General features: G+C 47.6%; 1 protein-coding gene across 2 annotated transcripts in view; it reads right to left on the bottom strand.

The window, feature by feature from the left end:
- The window catches only part of SPECC1 (sperm antigen with calponin homology and coiled-coil domains 1), a 134,752-nt gene that overhangs the window by 62,956 nt on the left and 56,194 nt on the right, over positions 1-15,602 (bottom strand). The window contains exons 4-6 of one of the 2 annotated variants that reach the window (XM_082605267.1): positions 13,525-13,598; positions 12,995-13,173; positions 5,165-6,572 (exon numbers count right to left, since the gene is read on the bottom strand). In XM_082605267.1, the coding sequence (XP_082461393.1) occupies positions 6,506-6,572; positions 12,995-13,173; positions 13,525-13,598 (320 nt within the window). In that variant the 3' untranslated portion in view covers positions 5,165-6,505. Of the gene's footprint in view, positions 1-5,164; positions 6,573-12,994; positions 13,174-13,524; positions 13,599-15,602 lie in introns of those variants that run through there. The other variant, XM_082605266.1, reaches the window with a different exon arrangement.

The raw sequence follows: 15,602 nt of genomic DNA, 5'->3' as shown, positions 1-15,602 counted from the left end.
AGCAACACTGCAACTCTGCATGAGGTGAGGCTCCTCCGCTCTCCCACACTTTCCTGGTGAGTTCTCTCTGTGGTTTCCAGACTGCAGCACAGACTCATAGAAGAGCCTCTTAAAGACAGACCATCTGCGTCAATCCTCTCATGCATGGCTTCCTCATCCAGGGGACGTTAGCCTGTCATTTAATCTCCCTGTGAATGTGCCAAGACAACACCTCCCAACTTCCCATTCCTAAATCACTGCTCTTTCTATTGTGTCAAATTGCCACAGCTGTTTTGCAAAAAGATGACTAATTTATGAGAATGGCTCAAACAGAATACTCCGACAGTGTACTTTAAATAAGGTCAGTGGAAGTTTAAAATATTCATTTATTGTTCTTTTTGAAAGGAACCTAGCTACTCATAAGCTTCTGCGGTTGAATTTACTTGTCCTTAATCCTCAAAGCTTTCTCCTGTTGCTCTGTAATCAACGTGAGTAGAATAAATTTAAGTGAAACAGAACTTAAAACATTTTAGTCACACTGCCCTACACTCTTGTCTTCACAGTCCCTTCTTTTGAGTGAAAAAAAAAATCAGTAAATTGATGACTTTTCTGGAACGAAATATCAGGTATTTCAGAAATTGGTACGGGTTTGTGTGGTTTTTTTTTTTTTTTTTTTTTTTTGCGGTATGCGGGCCTCTCACTGCTGTGGCCTCTCCCGCTGCGGAGCACAGGCTCCGGACGCGCAGGCTCAGCGGCCATGGCTCACGGGTCCAGCCGCTCTGCGGCATGTGGGATCTTCCCAGACCGGGGCACGAACCCGTGTCCCCTGCATCGGCAGGCGGACTCTCAACCACTGTGCCACCAGGGAAGCCCTGTTGTTTTTTTTTAATCGAATGGGGTTGGTTCTTGTTATTTTCCCTGTTGTGTCACACAGTATAAAATCAGATGGTAAGTAGGAAGAAAGAGAGCGAAATCAGGTAAGGTATAAGCAAGGAAAAAACCTCTCATTTCTGTCCCAGCCATTCTCAGGAAGGTGATAAAGAGGGCACCTTCTTACCCATCCATGCACCCGTCCTGCCACCTGGCCTGGAGGATTTAGAGAACCCCTCAAAGGAAGACTGTTTTTAAAAATCCACTTTTATTTCACTCCTTGATTATTTAATAAGAATAAAATTACATTCCGCTGAGATGCTCCCTTTGATTACCTAAGTTTCTCTGTGACTCACAACATCAAATGGTACAGAGGACTCGTTTCAACACCATAAGGAAGTAGCAAGGATGCAAGAACCAATCCCAGCCCCGCTGCTTTCAGGTATCAAGGGCAGCGTTCCACACTAGCAACGCTAGTCTGCTGGGCTAGGACAGCAAGAATGAGTGTGAGAAAACCCAGCCAGTTGTTTAAGTAGGTTAACGAAGCTACTGGACTAAAGACCTACCACGTTACGTAACAGTGATATATGTGTGCGTGTGTGTGTGTGTCTAGGGAGAAGACCCATAGAAGTGTGTGTGTGTGTGTGTGTGTGTGTCTACGGAGAAGACCCACAGAAGTGTGTGTGTGTGTGTGTGTGTCTAGGGAGAAGAACCACAGAAGTGTGTGTGTGTGTGTGTGTCTAGGGAGAAGACCCACAGAAGTGTGTGTTTGTGTGTGTGTGTGGTGTGTAGGGAGAAGAACCATAGAAGTGTGTGTGTGTCTAGGGAGAAGAAGCATAGGGGTGTGTGTGTGTGGTGTGTGTGTGTGTGTCTAAGGAGAAAACCCACAGAAGTGTGTGTGTGTGTGTGTGTATCTAGGGAGAAGACCCACAGAAGTGTGTGTGTGTGTGTGTGTGTGTGTCTAGGGAGAAGATGCATAGGGTGTGTGTGTGTGCGTGTGTGTCTAGGGAGAAGACCCACAGAAGTGTGTGTGTGTGTGTGTGTCTAGGGATAAGATGCATAGGGGTGTGTGTGTGTGTGTGTGTGTGTGTAGGGGGAAGACGCATAGGACGCTGTTGGTCCCATCAGCACTGTAACAGTGAGCAGGGACACCACCTGGCTTCAGACTGTTGGGATCGACCAGCAACAACCCCAGCGATAAACCGAGTACGACATTCCCTCTGTTCTGCAGAAGAATACTCTGTATTCTATAAAGGATACTAAGAAATACTCAAGCATACAACCAGGTGTACACTAGCCAATTCACTAAGGAAACACTCCAAGGGCCCACTGTGGGTTAAATACTGTTCATGGTCAGCTACAGCCTCCTAAGACACACGAGAAGCTCTCGGGTTGATGTGTAAAGTAAAATTCACACGTATAGCCAACGGAGCCTTGGAAATCCCTTGAATCGCCCAAAACGACAGCTTGCACGGTGCTGTAAATACAACTGCACACAAAAGCCTCCTGCAGCTGCTCTTCTTACGCTTTGCGCAGTCTGCTTCTCAGGTGCAGCTCAGACAGCTGTGTCATTTAGGGACCACGTTTAACCAACCACAGAAACGAGGCATGTTTCCCGTCTGCTCCCAGCATGTACAACTCTGCTGACAATGAATAATTTCCACAAAAAAATCTGTGTCTGATATGTAACTCCACGGCCCATACCATGGGTCTTAAAAACATTATCTAATTTACTTTTCCGCAAAAACTCCGTAAGTTACAATCCTTCATTTTAGATGAAACACTTGATGAAGGTCATAAGGCTTGTATGTGGTGAATCTGGGGTGAAAACCCAGCTGTTTGACATGCCTTTCTCAGGTTTTTCTATGACGCGTGGGTGTCCTGTGAGAGGCACAAAGGGCTCTTAAAAAAAAAAGTAATAATGCTGATGGGACTTCTCCAAATTTGTTTAATGTATATTTAAGAAAAATGCTACCAATATTTCTTTCCTTGCTTTTATTTTTATGGGGTACTCTGCTCTTAGGAGGTGGCAACCCATCTCTGAGAACGACAGAGAGTCAGTTGTATGTGAGGTCACCCGAGGCACCAACACAGGAGATGGGGGTGTGTCCTGCCTGTGGACCATGCCCCCTGCTTGCTGACTGCTGCCTACCTTCTGTACCTCTCATTGGTATTTAAACATGTACACGTGCCTATGTCTGCACTTACCCCTTACTTTTTTTTTTTTTTGCCGTACGCGGGCCTCTCACTGTTGTGGCCTCTCCCGCTGCGGAGCACAGGCTCCGGACGTGCAGGCTCAGCGGCCATGGCTCACGGGCCCAGCCGCTCCACGGCATGTGGGATCTTCCCGGACCGGGGCACGAACCCGTGTCCCCTGCATCGGCAGGCGGACTCTCAACCACTGCGCCACCAGGGAAGCCCCCCCTTACTTATTAAATGTTGTCTAATGCCTCTAACGCACGGCTTCCCTTGTTTGGTTACAGAACAGAATCTTCAAATAGTGTCGGTTTTCTACGGCTCTTAGGTCATCACACAGGGCACAGCTCGGCGATGCTGTTGGTTCTGATCCAAGGACATGCGAGTTATTGCTTGCAATTAGTTTTAAGGTATTCAAAGGTTAACTACGTTTGGGAAACGTCGCATTACACCACTGCTGCCTCCACAATCGGGAGAAACTACAGAAAGATAGCATGTCCGTGCCTCAGACTTTGAAGAATTTCTGCGACGCAGAGAATAAGTGGGGGAAGGTGATGAGAAAAATACTACCGGTTTACCCCGATTCCCTTGCAAAGAGATTGAAGATGTGGGAAACCCCACTGAGGCCCCGGGTCCTGGAGGGCGGCCAGGGCTGGAAGCAACACCTGGGGGACAGGCAGAGCACCCCTCCTGCAAAGGATCAGTGACACAAAGAAAGACACGCCTGTCCAAGGAGGCCGGGGTGGTTGATTCCTGGCACGAAGGACAGTAGTAAAAAGGGGCAGATGGGGAAAGGCCACAGGACATGCCTGAAATGGACAACGGCCAAGCAAAACAGACCCCGAAAACCAGCTCCTACATGCCGCCTCCTCCAAACAGAGAAGAAACCAGACATGGGTGAATTTCCCCCGCTGGCACCTCTTCCTCCGCACTCCTCCTTGCCCTGTCTGTGTCTCCAACATGCAACAGAAATCTACCTTAAAGAGGCTTCCTTCAAGTTTAAGATACGAGAAGAAGATTTCAAGAGCAGTCAGGCAGAGCGAGCACAGATCGAGGCAGAATCCAGACACTGATCCTGGGTGAGTGACAGGCCCTGATACACTTTTATCCACTGAAGCAAGAATAAGTGATGGGAAAAAACAGGCCCTGATCTATGAATAGATTTCACAGTATAAACTGAAAAGAGTCACCGCACTCAAGGGAGAATAGACATTTGTAAATACAGAACAGGAAACAGATTTAGAAACTTAAAAGCATCTGCCTTCAGAATACAATAAAATTCAGGAAAGTATATGAAAGATGACACTTTAAGGTGAAAGGCCGAGTGTAAAAAATTATATTAGCAATCTAATAATCCCATGAAGACTGTTTAAAGCAGCATCAGCTCCAGAGAAAAAAGAACAAGAGCATACTGGGAAAGTCTCTCTAAAAACGGATGAAATGAACGACGTCAAGGTGGGATTTCAGTTCTGTGGGCAAAGGATGGTATGGTAATATAATAAAGGGTGCTGGCGTGACTGGCTGTCCATCTGGAAGAAGAAGACCCACTCCTCACATCAGATTAAATAAAGAAAGCAGACCAAATATCTGAGAGAGTATGTGTGTAAAACAGATGAAGAATACTGATTACCTTCCAGGACGCTACTCAAGGGGGAGAAGGATGAGTAGTTTTCTTTCACGCCTCCATTTTATCACTGGTTCACCAAAACATTACTTCATAATTAAGAAGAAATCCAATACAGTAAATCATCAAACAATCTACTATTTGTTTTTAAATTTCAACAAGACAGTTCTAGACTTCAAATACCATGTCCTGTACTTTGCAATACTTCAGAATCTTTAATTAAAAATTCATTTATGCAAAATTATTATATTTGCTCCTTGCCCTCGTTTCCAATAATGAAATCATTAAAAAAAAATAACATTTGTACTTAAAAATCAACCTCCTATCTACAACTTGCATTGAAAATACTGTTTGCTTCTGCCTCAAATCCAGTCATCTGACGTGGCTTTGAAGTTCTGAAACTACACACCCTGGAAAACTGAGAACAAAGCGACCGGAAGGCCCTGCAGAAACGTGGCCAGTGATTAAAAATCAGGCAAAAGACTCTTCTAAATAACGACATGTTTATTTAGCACTTCGTAAACGCTTACATATAAAAATACTCAACAGTCCCCAGAGAAAGACAGATCAAAATATGTGTGGCAGAGACAGCTGTGCATTTGAAGCTGCGATTGCATTTTTCTTGTTTGTATTTGAAAACACTTGGCAAATGAGTTTTATATCATTCTAAGGATTCTCAGTCCGAGGTAAAGATCTCCCAGTATATAAATTCCTGTCCCACTAGGACAACTCCAGCGAGTGTCACAACTATTTTTACAGAGAGGACATTGACCTCTCCTCTTTCTGTCACCAAGCCAAATTTTTCTAGTGACTCTGTGCTCTCTTGTTTGACATCCACAATGTCCTCCTGAGTTAAAGGGCTTTCCTGTTCCTAATTTTCCGTGGATCCCATCTTGTCTCACCTTCCTGATGACGTAGCTAATGGTCTAGAAGCTCTTCACACGAGAGCTGCAATGAGTTCTGCCGGATAGAGGCTGAATTGGACCCAGATCTTAACAAACGTACGGACTTCCAAGAGTTTCAAGTCACACTTTGGATCTTGGATCCCTCTGAGTTCATGCTTCTGGATTGAAAAAGTCTTTAGATTTCCAGGGTGAGTTTTATTTACAAGGCTTTTGTTGTTGTTCGTTAGTTCTCAGTTCAATTCCAATTAGCATCATCACCACAGAAGCTTATCTGATTCAACTACATCCTTTACAATCAAGCAAACATCTATGCATATTGAACCCCAAAGAGATTTTGGAAATCGGCCCAAAATATGGTGGTGGCTTGTTTCAGACGAGCTGAAGGAAGTCAGACCCCAGCTTGAAAAGGTGAAATCAAGACTTGACACAGAGGAAGCAGAGCTTTCTAACTTCTTCAGAACGAGACGTCATGCAGACAGCTTCCTATTTCACCTAAAACAGTGTTAATTCCAAGCTTATCAGACACTGTATTCAAAAGGAAACATAAAAATAAACTCCAGAAAAGTAAAGCACAGCCTGGGCTGTGTTCACTCTGCACGTGCAACGCCACGGCCCTCGCTCAGCACTCTGGCTGCATCTCAAAAATTTTTTCACGACAGACTTTGTTTTGCAGAACAACTTTATTTTGTGCTCCAAACAAAAGACTGCTGAATCTTCTGAGAAGAATAAAGAAAAAAAAAAAAGAGGGAAGGATCATCTTTGTGCAGAGTTGACTCCAAAATGCAAAAAGAAAAAAAAAAAAGGTAAAGAGACTTGATGACAATGACTGGGCAACAGTGGCTGTTCTAAGGAGACCGTTTGGTTCTTTATCAAAAGGTTATTTCTCCTCTACACATTCCCCCTTTCACACAGAAATGGCTGTGGTTTCCCATCATGGCAAGGGCTGGGCGGCCTCTCTTCCACCACCTGCTCTGCTATAGCTGACAGAGACCATGGAGCTGGAAAATAGAAATGGGAGGCAAAGGCTGGTAAAGGTGTTACTTAACGCAACACTACCTTAGTCTACACACACAAGGACTAACAGCTGGCGCTGTCCACGGGGAAAAGCTCAGAGCAGCACGTCTGAATTTCGACTGTCCCCATCTCTTTTGGAAGTCAAAGGTCTTCAGACAGAGAAAATGCTAAAACTTCAAAACGCTGGGCTCCTCCCACTAGACCGTCACCAACAGACAAGGGTGTCGGCAGAGATGTCCAAGACCAACCAAATCAGGTCCCTGTAATTGACAGAATGGCTCGTGCTTCCCTGTACTGTCCTACAGTTAAGGCCAAAAAATAAAAAAAATTAAAAAAAATATTTCTTTTACTATTACAGTATACACATTCTAAAGGCTTCCGGGAAGCTCACGCCCACTTTTTAAAGCAAATCTGTAAAGACAGAGGCCTGGGAGCAGAGAAGCAGACGTAGCTCTTTAGAATCATAGGCTACAGCTCTAATGCCACAGATGCAAATTGAAGCTATGAAAAAATAAGTCATATGAGAGTGAGAGGATTATGCTTGCTGGGATACCAGAGGACCGGTTTCTACTTCGAGGGGCAAATAAAATGCCAGAGGCCCCCAACAGTTGGAGGTTCGCTTGGAAACTGCTCAGGAATCCCCACGAGAACTGGCCCCTTCGCTGGAGGGCCAGAGATGCTGTATCAAAGCATCCATAGGGAGAGAGCTGGACAAGTCATCTCAGTGACCCAAGAAGCTATGCCTCCAACTTCCTACTTTCCCTTTCCAGTGACAGCTCCAGACACCCAGCGAGCGGCTGTGACACATTACAGCTGTAAGAACAACACACAGGGCGCACAGGCACACAGCTGACGTCAGGGCAGAATGCACGTGTGCACACACAGAGTTAAAAGCCAATTCCAGAGAGTCTGGCAGTGACTGGCCGCCATGCTGCTCAGTTCAGAGGTGACAACGAGAGAACCAGTGGTACAAGCTAAACACACTGGGAACCTTTGACGTTCTATTTTAGAAACTGATACAGTTATTTAGGCACAGACATTCAGTGTGTTTAACTCTTTAAGAGGCTGCTTATTGGTGTCATATGATACATACAGCAAAAATCGAATGAGTCACCATAAAAACAATGGTCCATACTGTGTCAGAGTAACAGAAGGCACACAAAGGTCTCTCCCTGCTACTGTTTGAGACGCCCGTGTCATGTACATATCACCGACAGTGTCTTCTGTTAGAAAGGCTGCATGTGGCCCATCAAGGCATTAAGTCGAGCTGCACGTGTGTTCTCTAAATCCCAAGGACTCAACTTTTCCGGAAAAAGTTCTGATGTTTTAACTTTGGTGAAAGTTTTAATTTCATTGTGTTTCTCTTAATGGTTCAAAACAAGAAGCAGCCACAGTTGAAAAAGTTATTCATTATCCTTCCATCCAATAATTTCTGTGTCTGGCAAAACAGATCATTTTCAGGTCCACAAAAACTACACGGGTTTGTTCAAATTTCTGGAAGAGAAAGAGGAGGTCCACGGCCCAGCTACAATACGGAGATGACACTGTGTAAGGGAGACCCAAGGCTTGCGCTGGGAATGTGGTACTGGGGCACATGTGTCCCTGACTCCCCCATCAGAGAAAGGCTCCCTGACCAACCAGTCTCAGAACAGAGCTTAGGGGGGGTCTTAAAATCCAACCTACTCTTACCTTCTCATTTGTTAAAAAAATTAATTTATTTATTTATTTATTGGCTGCATTGGGTCTTCGTTGCGGTGCGCAGGCTTTCTCTAGTTGCGGTGAGCAGGGTCTACTCTTCGTTGTGGTGCGCAGGCTTCTCACTGCGGTGGCTTCTCTTGTTGCGGAGCACGGGCTCTATGCGTGCGGGCTTCAGTATTTGTGGCACGTGGGCTCAGTAGTTGTGGCTCGTGGGCTCTAGAGCACAGGCTCAGTAGTTGTGGCGCACGGGCTTAGTTGCTCCATGGCCTGTGGGATCTTCCCGGACCAGGGCTTGAACCCGTGTCCCCTGCCTTGGCAGGCGGATTCTTAACCACTGCGCCACCAGGGAAGCCCTTACCTTCTCATTTAAGAGAGGAAGGAGCTCGGTCTGGGAAGAAAACCTTGCCAGTTGGTGGCAAAGATGAGACCAGAGCCTCATTTTCCCATGTATCTTAACATCAGTTATTCTGACTCCAAAATAAAAATACCTCTGAAAACATCACAGGATTGAAGATGGCTAATGAGCTAAGCTTTAGAATCATCTAAAACTACTACATTAAGTAATGTTCCACTTCAACTATTAAGTTCTTGGTAATAAACGCTAACTTGCCTTCACACCCAGGCACCCCACCTGCCTTCCTACTGGCCTATGATCTCTCGAATGCCAGTTGATGAGAATGCGGATCAGTCCATCCAGGGTCACGATCAAGTCGCTTTTCTGATGCTCTTACTTTCTCTTGGTTGTACTTGGAGGACCCCATCAGAGAATTTTCTGCAAGTTCTTTGGCTGTGGCTGAACCGAGAAGGAATTCTGAGTTCTTGTCAGAAGACTGTCAAAGTCAAGAACCCAGGCAGCCAAGATGGAAACCCTCTGCGGCTCTGGGATCTCGGAGGGTGTCAGCTGGCTGCAAGTCTGGCTCACGTGGTAGGTTCAGGAAGAGGTGGAGCCATCAGCAAGTAACTTTCCAACACCCAATGCTTTAGAAGGGGCAGCTAGCCGGGGCAGTGCAAAATCAGACAAGGAACCACTCTGGCAATCATATGAAGGGCAATGACAGCCAAGAAACCCACGGACGCCTGCAGGGTTTCAGTAGCATGCCATGTTCTGAACTGGTGTCAGTTCTCCAATTTTGAAACATTTTGTGATAAGGGATTAAACTGCTGGAATTAGGAGGTAGGTTTGCAAATCACTGGAAAATCAAAAGAGAAACATACTGTGTTTGAAAAAAAAAGTGACCCTAAGTTTGAAAATGTTGGATGTAGCACATGGGGCCCTAAATTGTCAAGATGCACGCAGATTTCCTATGGTATCAGGGTTCCAGTTGTATAATCTGACCTGTATCTTAGAATCTAAGTAAGAAATGCAGCATCCCATACAATAACTTATTTAGGGCCACCTCTTAAACTCAAGGCTTGTCTTTTATCATTTATCTGTAAATTCACATATATATGAAGCAATGCAGGTTATGATGTGGTTCCTCTTCCAAAGACACACAATAGAAAAGCAAGACACATGGACAAATAAACAAAAGCTGACACCAAAGCAAACCAGGATGACCTCACAATCATTTCAGTAGGGAACACTATGAAATCTAGTTTTCCTATTCTGCTTCTCCCTTAAAATTCACGTGCTTTTGGTGGCCAGAGGGTATAGGTGTGACTATAAAATTATGATCTTGATTTTCATAAACAAAGGGCCACCAGATTGATTGAAGCAAGTCTGGTAAGAGAATCAAAAGAGAATTCTGAGCAGAAATCTACGCCTTCCACTGCTGTGAAGTTCATGATACTATATCAGACCCAGAGGCTCGGAATCCAGCCCCTGTCAACCCTGGAAAACAGGTAAAAAGGGCAAACTGTACAAATCTGCATCCAGAATTTAATAAATCTGATTTTTAAATTCTACTACATTTTATGTTGAGAGAAATCCAAAAACTCAAAATAACTTCTAATAACCAAGAATCTCAACGTCAAAGACATCTACTCCTGATTGCGAAAAAGACAGCACTGCATTAGCTGAAGCCTAAAATACTGTTGATAGTCTTGTTTGTAAACCATTTAAATTTTAAACAATAACCAACTCTGGGCTCACTTTGGGAACAGCTTATTCTGAAGGCTCGCTGTTAAGAAGGGCCTGTTTGGGTAACGGACTGTGATGTTCCCCTCGAGAGCAGAAGGGAAGAATCACGTATCAGCCGGACGCATGCTCTCCATGCTTACCCTTTTTAATAAAGTGGCTTATTTCAAGGTCTTCTGCAGGGAGCCGACGGGGGCTGCTAATACAGAAGCAGGTCCTGGGCCAGGACAGTGAGGCCTCCACCTGGTGGCCAGACCCCAGGAAGCGGTCAAGTTTCTCCCATTGGGTGAGGGTGACCAACACGAATTGCCCAGACCGACAATGAGATGTAAGAGCATCCTTTCCTCCAAACCTGGAGGGGACTTGGCTAAAACTTTGTCCCCTCGAGTGATGAGCTTTCCCACCACCGGGAATGGCGGTGACGGTGTTGAGCGGAATATTTCTACCATGGAGCTAGTTATTCCCTGGCAGCGGCTTAGTTATTCCCTGGCCGGGAGTTAGTTATTCCCTGGTGGGGGATCAGTTATTCCCTGGCCAGGGGGTTAGTTATTCCCTGGCCGTGGGGTTAGCTATTCCCTGCCGTGGGGTTAGTTATTCCCTGGCTTGGGGTTAGTTATTCTCTGGCCGTGGGGTTAGTTATTCTCTGGCCGTGGGGTTAGTTATTCTCTGGCCGGGAGTTAGTTATTCCCTGGCAGGGAGTTAGTTATTCCCTGGCCATGGGTTAGTTATTCCCTGGCCGTGGGGTTAGTTATTCCCTGGCCGGGGGTTAGTTATTCTCTGGCCGTGGGGTTAGTTATTCCCTGGCCGGGGGTTAGTTATTCTCTGGCCGTGGGGTTAGTTATTCCCTGGCCGTGGGGTTAGTTATTCCCTGGCCGTGGGGTTAGTTATTCCCTGGCCGTGGGGTTAGTTATTCCCTGGCCGTGGGGTTAGTTATTCTCTGGCCGTGGGGTTAGTTATTCCCTGGCCGGGGGTTAGTTATTCTCTGGCCGTGGGGTTAGTTATTCTCTGGCCGGGAGTTAGTTATTCCCTGGCCGGGAGTTAGTTATTCTCTGGCCGTGGGTTAGTTATTCCCTGGCCGTGGGGTTAGTTATTCCCTGGCCGGGGGTTAGTTATTCTCTGGCCGTGGGGTTAGTTATTCCCTGGCCTGGGGTTAGTTATTCTCTGGCCGTGGGGTTAGTTATTCTCTGGCCGGGAGTTAGTTATTCCCTGGCCGGGAGTTAGTTATTCTCTGGCCGTGGGTTAGTTATTCCCTGTCCGTGGGGTTAGTTATTCCCTGGCCGGGGGTTAGTTATTCTCTGGCCGTGGGGTTAGTTATTCCCTGGCCGGGGGTTAGTTATTCTCTGTCCGTGGGGTTAGTTATTCTCTGGCCATGGGGTTAGTTATTCCCTGGCCGGGGGTTAGTTATTCTCTGTCCGTGGGGTTAGTTATTCTCTGGCCGTGGGGTTAGTTATTCCCTGGCCGTGGGGTTAATTATTCCCTGGCCGTGGGGTTAATTATTCCCTGGCCGTGGGGTTAGTTATTCCCTGGCCGTGGGGTTAGTTATTCCCTGGCCGTGGGGTTAGTTATTCTCTGGCTGGGAGTTAGTTATTCCCTGGCCGGGAGTTAGTTATTCCCTGGCCGTGGGTTAGTTATTCCCTGGCCGTGGGGTTAGTTATTCCCTGGCCGTGGGGTTAGTTATTCTCTGGCCGTGGGGTTAGTTATTCCCTGGCCGAGGGTTAGTTATTCCCTGGCCGTGGGGTTAGTTATTCCCTGGCCGTGGGGTTAGTTATTCCCTGGCCGAGGGGTTAGTTATTCCCTGGCCGTGGGGTTAGTTATTCCCTGGCCGGGGTTAGTTATTCTCTGGCCGTGGGGTTAGTTATTCTCTGGCCGTGGGGTTAGTTATTCCCTGGCCAGGGGTTAGTTATTCCCTGGCCGTGGGGTTAGTTATTCTCTGGCCGTGGGGTTAGTTATTCCCTGGCCGTGGGGTTAGTTATTCCCTGGCCGGGGTTAGTTATTCTCTGGCCGTGGGGTTAGTTATTCCCTGGCCGTGGGGTTAGTTACTCCCTGGCCAGGGGTTAGTTATTCTCTGGCCGTGGGGTTAGTTATTCTCTGGCCGGGATTTAGTTATTCCCTGGCTGTGGAGCTATTTATTCCCTGGCCAGGAGTTAGTTATTCTCTAGCCTGGGTTAATTATACCCTGGTCATGGGGTTAGTTATTCCTTAGCCGTGGGGTTAGTTATTCCCTGGCCATGGGGTTAGTTATTCCCTGGCCAGGAGTTAGTTATTCTCTAGCCTGGGTTAATTATACCCTGGTCATGGGGTTAGTTATTCCTTAGCCGTGGGGTTAGTTATTCCCTGGCCATGGGGTTAGTTATTCCCTGGCCGGGAGTTAGTTATTCTCTAGCCTGGGTTAGTTATTCTCTGGCCGTGGGGTTAGTTATACCCTGGCCGGGGGTTAGTTATTCCCTGGCCGGGGGTTAGTTATTCCCTGGCCGTGGGGTTAGTTATTCCCTGGTCGGGGATGGGGGCAGAGGGACCTGGAGGGGAGGGGAGGGCTCAGGACAGACACCCAGCATCACGTGCGTGGATGCCAGTGGCCCCGGCCAGGAGAGCAGGTGGGCCCGGCCCAGGTTGCGTGCGGCACTGACCCACCTGCCGCGGGCCCGCGCGTCCCCCAGGGCCTTCTGCAGCCGGGCGTTCTTCTCCTCCTCCTCCAGCAGCCGCCGCCTGACAGCACGCAGCTCCTGCTGGGCCTCACACTTGATGTCGTTGGCCACCACCACCGCTGTCTGCAGGTCAGCCTGGAAGCGCCGCCACTCCTCCGTCTCGTCCTAGAAGAGCCACAGTCCATGCCCGCGTCAGGCCGGCCCCCGGGCAGGGGCTGCGGGGCGCCGGGTGGGTCCCCGAGCGAGGCCGGCCGTAGCAGCCTCGCCGCCGGGAAAAGGCGCAGGCAGGGCTGCACCCTCGGGGGTCGGAGTGCCTGTCCTGAAATCAAGGCCGCCTGAACTTCCCTCCCGGCCACACCATTCGTGGTTCCAGGGCCCAGGCCCCGCAAACCTGCTATTCACAGCGGGCCAGAGAGTCATCAGGGTACCTCTCAAAGGTGTCCAAACCTATGTTAACGGGGACACTTCCAGTAAAATGATGGAGGGCGTCCCATCCCTGCCGTGACCACGTCTCACCTTTATCTGCTTCGTCAGAGTCTTCAGCTGCCTCTCCAGGTCCGACTTCTGTTCCTCCAGTTTCATCACATTGCCTGGAAATGAACAGGCAGACAGAGTTGGAAAAGTCTCGAGACTCTGGGGAGAAGCTAAGCTCGGAAGCAGAGCAGACCCAGATCCTGCAACAGGCTTTGAAGCCCACCCCTTGCTGGGGCCCCATTTCAGTGTCCTGAGCACGGGAGCCAGAGGCGCGGGCTCCTCCAAGAGAGAGCGGGATGATTCGGGAAAGCGGCGGTGTGAGGTTAGGGCACAGCCTCAGAGAGCTCCGGGAAGAGAGCAAACAGTGGCTCACACTCACACACTTACTCTCGGCCTCCCTGGAAGTGCACGCGGCATCCTGAACGTCCTTCATCACTGTGAGGTGGAGGGAGGGCTTTTGCGTAACAGCGGATATGGCTGGTTATTACCGTTTTGACTTTTAGGTCAGTTTCTACAGCCATGGGACTTAACTGCAGTTAAAACTCTGAATCACTTGGGAAGCTTTCCAAAAGAGCAGATGTTCAAGCCCCAGACTCTGCACAGACTCAGAATCTCCCAGGGTGACAAGGATCTGGCGGGTGTACGTTAACAGCTCCACTGGGGACTGGACTTCCTTTCCCTAGTAAAGAACATCTTACTTGGAGGGTGTTATGCTCAGTGAAATAAGTCAGAATGAGAAAGACAAATACTCTATGATCTCACTTATACGTGGAATCTAAAGAATACAACAAACCAGTAAATACAACCAAAAAGAAGCAGACTCGCAGACACAGAGAACAAACTAGCGGTTACCAGTGGGGAGAGGAAAGCGGGGGCTGGGGATTAAGAGGTACAAACTATTAGGTATAAAATAATCTACAAGGATATATTTTACAACACGGGAAATACAGCCAATATTTTATAATAACTATAAATGGACTAACACTTCAAAAATTCTGAATCACTATCTTATACACCCGTAACTTATACACTATTCTACATCAATTCTACTTCAATAAAAAAAATAGTAAAATAAAATTGAATTAGAAACTAAAAAAAAAAATCCTCAGTCCCTCTCTGCCTCTAGTTCTCTCCATGTTGCTATCAAGAGTCGTTCAGTTTAAATCTGATCGCGTCCGTTACACGTAGTGTAAGTTCTCCAGTGGGTCCTCACGGTCCCTCCAAAGCTGTCCTCGTCTATTAAGGATATGAACCAGAATTACCAGAAAAGCTTCAAAAAACCCACACATGGTCAGGTTCTACCCCAGCAGTTCAGGTTCACACGTGGGACCTGAGGATTTGTGTTTGGGGTCAATGGTGCAGAAAAGGACAGTGCTCCGTAACTTCTTTTTATCTTTCTGTCCATTCCTCTGAAGGGTCTTAAGGGGGAGGAGTGGTTCATCTCGTGATGGATTTTCGTGTCCCCGCATCTCCTGGTGAAAAGACACCTATCAACACCCTAACGTCCCCAACAGACGTTAACGGCTTCTCAAAAGATGCAGGTCTGTCATTGTTCTTTTCAGTCTTGGACACGTTATGACGTAACCAGAGGGAGTGGGCCTGACATGTGCTCTGGACAGTAATTACATGCTGCTTTCTTGGTGTGTCTGTGCTGACTTTTTAGGATTTGGGGACAGTATGACCGAATTCTCAACAACAATAAATCACTGAAGCAAAATCAAACAAAATACAAACGAAACAGGTCTCCTCCTGTTTCTTGTACTTGTACTTGTCCAGTCCGGCGTCAGGTATTCTGCTGTCCTCTCAGGTGTGATCTCTGAGAAGAGCCTGGGTGACAGTGATGCTGAGTGTCCTGTCGTCACCCCCATATTGCACACGAAGTAGCTGTGACGCTGACCACCGGAGCGAGGCAGAGACTACGTGGCCAGGTGCCACGATCGAGGCAGGTACGTACAGTCGCCAGGCACACAGGATCAGCTCCCGTGGCAAAGACGGGCTACGCTCCCGTGGGCCTCTGGTCCCGACGTTTTGCACATCGGGAGGCTCAAGCTTTCCACTGCTCTGCACGGGCGCCAGCAGCAGTGGGAGCGCTGGGGGTACTGGTTTGGGGGGTTACAAGT

The sequence above is a fragment of the Mesoplodon mirus genome (assembly GCF_964341445.2).
Source record: "Mesoplodon mirus genome assembly, chromosome: 18".
Classification (NCBI taxonomy): Eukaryota; Metazoa; Chordata; class Mammalia; order Artiodactyla; family Ziphiidae; genus Mesoplodon; species Mesoplodon mirus.
This window is presented reverse-complemented; position numbering and strand designations above follow the sequence as displayed.